Here is a 10,066-nt window from a genome sequence, read left to right as displayed (position 1 = left end):
CCCAGCCCACGTGGTAGCCATTTTCCCTGACCCTCTCTTTGCAGTAGCCATTTCCTCTCCCTGCCACCAGGGGCTTTTTGTTTTTTAAAAAAATTGGCACTAGAATATTGTTATATTAATATTAATTCAGGTTCTTTGAATACTCAGCTTTCATTTTTTAAAAGGTAAGTCTCTAGTCTTCTATTCTGATATTCTACTGCTGATTTTAAATATAAGAGTTGTAAAAGCCCTTACAACCCAGGGTAAAAAGCACTCCTGGGGGACTGGGCAAAGAAACTGTGAGGAAACTTGCAATGCGGAAGCCTTGTCGCTGCTGTGCTTTATCTGCAGCTGTACCAGCAATGGAGAAACCACAAAATCCCATGCCCATGTGGAACACAACCGTATCTCTGTTAACAATGGATACATATTTTATCATTCCTAACAACCAAACATTAGGTGTATTTTCAAGCTTAAAATTCATGTTGCCAGGTCCCCCCAGCCTCTGGCAGGGGATGGGGTAGGTAGAGTGGCCAGATCCAGGTTAGAATACTCCTGGAGATTTGGGAACAGAGCCTGGTGAGAACAGGGGCATCGGTGGGGTACAAGGCCACAGAGTCCACCTTCTGAGGCATCTATTTCTCCAGGGGACCTGGTCTCTGTAGACTGGAGATGAGCTGTAATTCCTGGGGATCCCGATGTCCCACATGGAGGCTGGCATCCCTAATATATTCCTTTTCTTTAACCACTTTAATCCAAAATCATTTGACAAAAGGGGAAGACCACCATATATGACAGAAGTCTGGTGAGATTATTAATTAAGGCTGCAAGTGCAGTTAGTGCCAAAACCAGACTGACAGAAGTCTGTGAATGCTTGATCAACAACCTTACCCCAAAGCAAAGACAGGAGGCAGAGTGGCATTTAGCCCCAGAAAAAAAGATAGGTATTTCTCCCCAGAGCCAAATAACCGCAGTTTGGCTTATCCAGCACACCTCAATATAAACAAAACAATTAAAGTCTTCAATATTTATTTATTTGAGTTATAAAGTGATAACAAGTACAAATATAATGGACTTTCAGAGAGTACACAGAATGTTATTTATAATTATAACCCTTTTCTATGTTTCATATAGGCCTTTGTAAAACCACTAAACCCACCAGTACTAACCTCTGTGCTCTGTAGATGTATTTAGAGTTTCCGGTTAGCCTGTACAGGAGCAGGAACACATAAGCACTGCCAGCCACCCCGTGACATATTCCAGGCCCTTTCTTCAGTAATCCCTTCTGCCATGTCAATTCTCCGCACCGGATACAACTGTCTAGATATTGGGGCTTCTTGGACACTAAGTACGCCTTTGCAAACATGTATGCAATTCCTATAGAAACAACAAAGAAATATTATATGTATCATTGAAGAAATGAGGTGTGAATATATATATTCATCTATATATTATTGCTGGGTATAAACTATCTGATAGGACAGACTTCCCAGCTACCTTTCCTGAATCCATTTGCCTCTTTAGTCGGATTGTCTATGGCTTTGTGAAAGCAATTGGTGCTACTATATTGCCACTTGGTAGCATATCACAAACTCATCCTTCTCTGAATTATTCCCTATAACTTTGACATTCCCTCCTCCCCACTTTCTGGTACCTACTGTTACAACTTTTTTTTTTTGCCAAGTCCAGTGGTCTGTTATTTTATTCTCATTTTACTAAAATATACTACTGTCTTTGGCATGATTCATCATAATGGGTTGGATCCTACAGTTCCATGAGCTCAAGGTGGGGAGTCTTCCTTGCCCTTTCCTTCCTCCAGCAGCCACCTGTGAGTAATGAAAAGGCTGATGCTGTGGATTGGAGGACCCAGCTGGACAAAAAGCTATACAGCGTGAGCAGCTGCCCTGAGGAGGGGGAAGCTGGTGAAGTTGCCCCTTTGCCCTCTTGCACCAGCAGAGCCTCTTCCGTGGCAGGCATAGGATCCACCCTCCTTTTCTCCATTCTCTCCACTTGTTTGATTTCATAGATCCAGTTCCCTGCTGTTTCACCTGTGTTTCTTGTAATCTGTCTTCATATGGTCTCCTCTTGGGTAAATTCACATATTTATGTGACTTGAGTTTTATTTATGCTGGTGCTGAATTCTGCACTATAGATCTTTTTCTTGACAATGTTCTTTCTGTCACTGCAGTTCAATGCTGTCCAATCAGTTCAAGCTCAGCTTGTCAGAAGTGGAAACTTATTTTTTCTTCCCACATTTCCCTTTCACTTGAATCTTGCACAAATATTTTTGGATTTGCCTTTAACATTCTTCATGACCTTTCTTCCTCTCCTCATCTGTCTTTTTCCATTTCTATATTCATTCCTGTCGCCTTATCCTCTGTGGTGCTTGCTTGCCCTTGAGCTTCCCATTCTTTAAACTGGCTCCATGCCTGCCTTCTCCCTTCTCACCTTTCATGGTTGGAACTCTCTCAGCAATCTAATTGCTTCTCCCTTCCAATGCCACATATAAATCCTCATGCAAATTCTTTTACATTTAGGTTTTCTAATTGCCTGCCTTTGTCCCTTAGTCCTTCACCCATTCCACTCCATTCTATTTAATTTTTGTTTACATTTTCCTGTCTTGTCCTTTCCCCCTTTTTCTTCTTCCCCTGATTATAGTGGCCTAATCTCAAATGTGAAACTTTCAGGTTAAGGATCTAACTCTTCTCGTGTCTGCACAACACAGCAGTCTTTGTTCAATATATTATTACTACTGTTACTGTTATTTATTGATGTACTAAGGTTTCAGAATTATCCCTGCCTGCAAGCTAAATAAACTGGACAGGAGAAAGTGACGGGAGAAGGAAAGGTTGAATAAATGGTATTAGAAAATTAATTGGTAGCAGATGTCAGATATGGGACTTGAGACTGGATACTTTTATATGGGAGCAATACCCCATTTTGTTCTCATTGCCACTGTGAATGCCAAGGCATTCACAGCTGCAAGTATCTGCAAAGGGATGATCTCCAAGCTTTCCCTCATACCTTTAAGAATGCTACAGTGGTATATCTACTGCCAATACAAGAAAAAGCCTGACACTGATTGGGGGGGGGGATGGTAGGTGCAGGGGAGAAATGGCACCAGATCCACACCTTGCCATCCACACTGCACCAAAAATCAATTTGAGTATGATCTTTAAGGAGAGGTCATACCAAATCAGGTTTGGGAAACTGCTGAGCAGTTTTTAAATGCTAACCTGTACACAGAAACCAATAGTGCAGACACTGAAGGAGAAGAGACAGTGTCTGTCTGGGTCTAAGAAAATAGCAAGAGTCCAGTAGCACCTTAAAGACTAACAAAATTTGTAGTAGGATATGAACTTTTGTGTGTCACTGCTAAAGTATCTGAAGAAGTGAGTAGTGACTCACGAAAGCTCATACCCTGTCACAAATTTTGTTAGTCTTTAAGGTGCTACTGGACTCTTGCTCTTTTCTACTGCTACTACTCATCTACTTCTGAGTGATGTAGGCATGTCACGTTTATTTCCGGCTCCTTCCCCCCCCTTACAGTAAGTTCACCCCCAACCCCTGCTGGCTGGTCCATTGGACCTGGCAACCCTAGTACAAACCTACCTAACCATTGAGACCATCCGAAGAGTCCCTGCAATGTTTTCCCATGCCTTGTGAGCTGCTGCAGGTGCTTAAACAGAACCAGACCTTCTCTGTGGCTGCCCTGTTATATCGAGTTCCCTTCCCCATGAAGCTTGTTTTGCATCATCTTTGTTAGCCTTTCAGGAGGTGGTAGAGTCTCCATTGTTTAAGTGGGCTTTTAATTTCGTTGAAACCTGTTTTTGGTTTGTGCTCTCTGTTCAGGATAATCTATACTATGGTATTTTCCTGTTGCTGATTTACTCTAGTTCGGTGGAGCAGGGGAAGAGTTTTTGCTCTTATTTCTATAAGATGGCGCAGCCAGGGTAGCCTCAACTCCAGGACAGCTTTGCCCGTCTGCTACAGGGAAGCTCAGAAGGTGTGGAGATAGTGAGCAAGCTTCTGTGGAACAACAGTAGTTCTCTGGGCCCAGGCAGTTTAAGGCAGGGCATGGCTATGGAGAACAGGAGCTGGCTGAAGAGCAGGGAACATAGAAGAGGAGGGTGGAGCTTACCACAGGGACTAGGTGTGGAGCTGAGGCTATAAATAGGGAGGAAGGGAAAACAGGATGAGGTTGGCTTAAGGGAGAGAGTGAAGGAACGGAAGGAAGAAGCCAAGCCAACAGAAAGCAATGACTGGGCTAGTGCTTTGAAGACCCCATGGACCCCAGGTATGATGTTCTCTTGCCACCAGAGGGCATCACACTCAGCAAAATGATATTGTCTAAAACAGGGAGCAAAAGAGTAATGTATCAGACTTTCACTTCACAGTATCTACATGGAAAGAACCTGGAGCTCCATGACACCAGTGAACAAGCTCATTTTCTCGTTCAATTGTCTCTCCTAGTTCTGGAGCCCAGTTGGAATTCTGTTCTTGATCCATAAGGAAATCAACACTCTGCCACACTAGTTCTTGATCAGCAGGTTGGAGATATTCATAATAAGAGAGCAGCATCTGTAGGATGGATGAAAGTCCATGAGCAGCCCCTGTGAAGGAAGAAATAGTTGAAATAAACAGTATTCTGCTGAATTTTCATGGAGTTTGGTTTTAGAAGTAGCAGCTGGGAGACACTGCTCTCACCCAAAAGACAGGGTCACGCCATGTAAAAATTATTGTTAACACCACAATTACATCTGATTACTGCCTATGTTTTCGCAAAATACTTGTCAAGACTAGGGAATGGGAGGATTTCACATTTATCATGTCTTCCCTTCATTTCAGATGGGATTTGTTCTAGTACAGTAACTCCACCCAGTTCTCAGTTTGGTTTGTTGTAATGACAGTTTAGCAGATCTTCTCTGAAATCTAGGCAGGTCTTTATATCAAAGTTCTCCAAATGACTTTGCAAACCATAAGTGATAGTACGGGCTTCTTTTATAGCTCTTGCTTTTCTGAGCTCTTCCATGGATGTGCATCTCTTCTTCGCTGTACATCTACAATCTGGTACCCTGCCTGCCCATCTCCTGGAACTCTCTATTAGTGTTTACTGACATCTTAGAACTCTGCCCCTCATGAAGATCTAAGATAAATATGATCCTTTCATAAACTACTTTTATGAACTCTTGCAAACCTGGGGTTTTGTGCTAATGCCTGTTTATACCCATGCAATCAATTCTAGTTCTCAACCTCATGGCTAAATCCTGCCTTTCTGAGCCTACCATTATCTCTGTATTAAATTATATTTTCTGATTTGATTACCCAACTGTATATAGACTGAGCATAAGCTTTGCTAGCATTCATACCTTTCAAACATAATTTTATTTATATTAGGGACCCGAAAACAAAGCCCCTTCGAGTTAATTTAAGTGTGTGGAGGCTACAATTCTTCACTGTTATGGATGTAATAATTGTAAGTTGCCTACATTGTGGATCAGGTCAGATTACTGGCATGCATTGGAAACACTACAAAGTTAATCAAATTTATGCAGTAAAATCTCACATGGGTGCCAGATGGAACACCACCACACAAAACTGTTTTCCAGTGGATTTCAAGAGACAGGTAATGCTTGAATAAGCAGACAAATGGAAAGGGATAAATAGTGGCGTTCACAAGAGGTGGAGAGAGATAAAAGATGGACAATTTATAATATCTTGGGAAGTTGTTAGGAAAGTGCATATATTAGACATGACCCAATGAAACACTGAATCCATTTTACAGGACAGTATAATCTCTGAGAAATGTAAATGGTCTGCTTTCCCTTATTTAGAAAAAAATAACTTTTGTTTGTCTGTGTGTTAATTGTGGGAATGAGTAAGCTGGTTAGCTTTACTCATTAAGTATCTTTCTGAAGAGCATCTGCTCTCTTATAATGGCCACTGTAATCTGGACAGCACAGGCTGGTTTGTAGGGGACTATAAAAAGAGGGTTCTTCCTCCCCACTAGGGGTTGGGCTAGGTGTCTCATAGTTCCCTTCTGATTCTACAATGTAAAATCATTATTGTAATAACCATCCAATCATTAGTCAGTTGAACAAAAGAAAGCCTACACCTATTAACTAAATGGTGTTTGTCTGCTGTCTCTCTAGTTGGTATGTATGTCTTTGATACTGAACCACTTAAAATATAAATAAGTTATTTTAATAAATAATGGCCCCGGTCACACGGGAGGTTTTGGCCCGGAAGAGGGATGGATCGGGGGCGCAGCAAATGGGCGCGATCCCACCGCAACATCTGGGAATCTGCGCATACCCGTTCCCAATCCGTCCCTTCAGAACGAAAATGCGGTGCAAAAAAGAACCTACTAACTGGTAGGACTTACCTGAAGCACTGCAGCAAATGTGGCCATGAGATCTCCAGCGCGCTCGTCTGCAGGAGCAATCGAGGCTCCCGGCCAAATTGCGCACGCACATACATGCGCAGTTCGGCTGCCTCGCTCTCCTTTCAGTGGCTTCCCCCCAGCATCTGATCGTGCCGGGGAGGAACTGCGCAGCAGCTCAGGGGATCTGTGTGACCCCGCCGCCACTGCTGGTGCGGCTTTGAAAAGCCACACTTTGGCCGTACTCCCCCCCCCCCGTGTGGCAGGGGCCAATGGGAGCTTTCCTAGTAATATCAACCTTGACTTTTTTCCTACTTACCAAGATACTCTGTTCCATAGTAAGAGTACATGAGTGGAACTGGTTTCCTCTTCCGCAGTGCATACTGTTTGCCAGATTCTAAAATTGCCTGACAAATTGATTTGATCTGTGCTGGAGTCAACACCTTAAAGAACAAAATAACAAACAAACAAATACTAAGTGTGAGAGGTATTTATAATAATTTCTAACATTACTTTCTGAGGTATCCTGTAAGAGTTGAATGACCCCCCCATTTTCCAGACAGAGCCACTAGGGTTGTCAAGGTGCTTTGGAGGGGGGGGGGAAGTCCTGTTGCTTTAGAAGCTTAATATGTGGAAATGGGCAGGTGACACATTTCATGGCATAGCATCACCTGTACATAAACCTCTTTTAAAGAGATGTGACTTTTTCCCCCTGCAGGCAGTTGATACCCTAACAACCACTGCTTTTATGGGCTCCAGTCCACTTCCAGCCAATTGGCTGGTGGGGAAACGCCACTCCCAAATAGACGTCCCCATCAACGTCAGTAACGTGCTCACATCACTTCTGGAAGTGACGTCATCGCATCAGCAACATAGGGGGCGATGCTCTACTTTTGGGGCAAAACTCCATGGTTTGTAGCCATTTTTACTATAGAGTTTTGCCCAAAAAGTAGAGCATCGCCCCAACATTACCGACACAATGACATCACTTCTGGAAGATCCCTGCCCACCCCTTGACCACTCAGCCTCAGGTGGAAGGCACCTGGCAACCCTAGAGCCCATTCCACAGAGCCATAGTCACAATGAAAAGGCTTGGGCTCTGGTCGATTCCAGACAGGCAACCCTAACTGGTGGGATAGCCAACAGACAAATATGAAGGGTGCTGAACAATCTGAAGCTTTATATAAATGTTAACTATTATTAAGTGGTGTGTTTAGGACTCAGGTATTGACTAAACCATCCTGTTCATTACTCTTTTATCACACAGAATAGCATTAGAGAACGTGTGATGTGTGTATGAGCATAGGAAGAGGTCTACTAATGAAAATGTAAACAACAATTATTATATAGAGCATGCCACATAAAATGCACAAATTAGTGATGTTATAAAAATTAAGCTGATCTTTTCCACACAGCATCAGCATTCCTAAATTTCCACTGGCACTTAATAAGCAAGCACAACAGAAAAGGACTCCGCATTGGCAAAAGGCCATTTTAATTTTGCCTGCTGATTTGCAATTTGTTCTGCATAAATACGCCAATGAATGTAAGCATCACCTCAGGCAACAAAAGAATGCTGACAGGTAAAAGAGGAAGATCAGATGAAGGTCATGAAGTCTCTTAAGTCAGGTTAATTTTTTCAACTCCATCACCCATTAAAGACTGCTAACTATTTTGAACTAATAGCCTCCATGCAAATTCCATGCACACTAACTTGAGTGCTTCCATAGAAGGCACAAAACTGTGCCATTGCTGTGGCAGCAGCAGTGAGTGGTGTCAAAACAAGGAGGGAGGGTGTCCACACACCCCATCCCCATTGTGCTCACTGGCAATGCAATGACAATCAGGTCAATATTCTGCATGGCCCAAGAACACCCCCCCCTCTTCCAGCTGATATGCAGGGCAAAGCTGAACCACAGCTCAGCTATGAATGAAAGGGAAAATCCTGTTAAAGGGCTAGAAAGTAGAGGGGGGAAATGCAGATCTTAGCTCCCCCTCCCTCCCCAGATTAGTTGGGGGCAAGCATCTGTATGACACACTGCCCCCAACCATCTCCCTCTTCCTTCTTTGAGCTGGTTCAGAGGGAAAAGCACCAGGAAGCCCACAATTCATGTTTGGAAGGAGCTGGAGCATGAGGTTGTATGGATGTTAGGTTTAGAAGCAGGGTTCCACTGCTGTCAATTCAGAGAAACATCACTGTGTGGAAGCAGCCTGTAGGCGCGCGCACACACACACACACACGCACACGCACACACACACACGAACATAAGAGCAGCCAATGTTGGATCAGGCCAATGGCCCATCTAGTCCAACACTCTGTCACACAGTGGCCAAAAATACCAGGTGCCATCAGGAGGTCTAGCAGTGGGGCCAGGACACACACACACAAACTACAGAAGGACGACCAAAGAACCTTCTATGGCATAAAGGCACAGTTGTCATTGCCTGGAACTAAGCCCATGAATCCAAGTATAAAACAAGTCATATTGCAAATGCAGGCATCCCATATGGCTTGATATTACTATGTTCCAAGGACAAAAAAAAAACCCACAGCTTTTACTAAGACTAGTAAAAGCGAAGAACATACTCCTACTATTTAAAATGCAGAGATGACAAGTAGGAAGGTAAGTGATGTGAGTCTGGTCTTCCTTTGCCTCCTTCACAGCTGTCACTGCATATAAAACAAGTATTCCTTTGGGGAGGAAGAAGACGGCCTTGTCAGAAAATGAAAGTCAGAATGCTATTAAAAATATTCCCAGTAGATTAAAAAAAAATCCTTCCAGAGACAAGACATCCCCCACAGCACCACTAGAATACTCAGTATATATGATATACTGTTAGTAAAAGCACTTTTACTTCGTGTTAAAAACTTATTCCAATTTAAGAAATAATTTAATGTGATGTTTTCATTCCACAGAAGCACAGGTATAACATGCTAAGCACTAAAATAGTTTTAGAGGCAGCAGGCTGAATTCTTTTTATACACTACAGTAAAAATGCATATTTCCATTATCTGCCAACTACATCATTCCTGTAATGTTCAAATTGGAATTTGTGTGTCTGAAAACATATCATAACCTTATGCTCAATTGCCTCTGACAGTCATGTGGCATATTTGCTATGTATTTTCAGCCACATAAATATCCAATAAATATTATGAAAAAGGCACAACTGTTCCATAGACAAGAGGTCTATCTATCTTTCCTGTAACATCATGGAGTACAACAAAGATCTGGAAAAGAACTTGGCTTAATAAGGGTGGAGTAGGGGGAAGTGTTAACTGGGAACAGAATGTGCAGAATTAGCAGTCCATGATGTTTTGTTTTGTATAAGAAAAAACTTGGAGGTATAAGGCAGAAGTCACATAACAACTACGGACTAGGAGGTATACCAAATGCAGGGAACAGTACAAAGAGTGAACGATATAGAAAAAGGAATTTAGAGTTGCTTCCACCTGGAAATTTTCTTCTGCCCTGGCTTTCAAATGGAAGCAGGGATTATCACAGAATCCACACAATGTCATCTTCCACCATCATGCCTTTTTCCATCAACTTCTGTGTTTTCCTATGGTTTGTTCCAGTGTTTCTGGAACCAGTTTACTTCTGATCTTTCCAGAAACATAAGAATTAAACTGAATTTCCCTCCAGTGTGGATGGGAAGGTGCAGATTTCAAAACTTCCCTACGCACATACAACACCATTTTCT

The 10,066-nt window shown here is 42.6% G+C and overlaps 1 protein-coding gene across 1 annotated transcript in view; it reads right to left on the bottom strand.

Moving 5' to 3' along the window:
- LANCL3 (LanC like 3) overlaps positions 1-10,066 on the bottom strand; it is a 38,814-nt gene that overhangs the window by 12,512 nt on the left and 16,236 nt on the right. Inside the window, exons 4-7 of the mRNA XM_015421364.1 lie at positions 6,681-6,804; positions 4,395-4,592; positions 1,149-1,356; positions 235-389 (exon numbers count right to left, since the gene is read on the bottom strand). Coding sequence (XP_015276850.1) covers positions 235-389; positions 1,149-1,356; positions 4,395-4,592; positions 6,681-6,804 — 685 coding nt within the window. The remainder of the gene's footprint in view (positions 1-234; positions 390-1,148; positions 1,357-4,394; positions 4,593-6,680; positions 6,805-10,066) is intronic.

The sequence above is a fragment of the Gekko japonicus genome, unplaced genomic scaffold (genome assembly GCF_001447785.1).
Source record: "Gekko japonicus isolate JY-2015 unplaced genomic scaffold, Gekko_japonicus_V1.1 scaffold625, whole genome shotgun sequence".
Classification (NCBI taxonomy): domain Eukaryota; kingdom Metazoa; phylum Chordata; class Lepidosauria; order Squamata; family Gekkonidae; genus Gekko; species Gekko japonicus.
The sequence above is the reverse complement of the archived record's forward strand: the minus strand, read 5'-3'. Positions and strand labels throughout refer to the sequence as shown.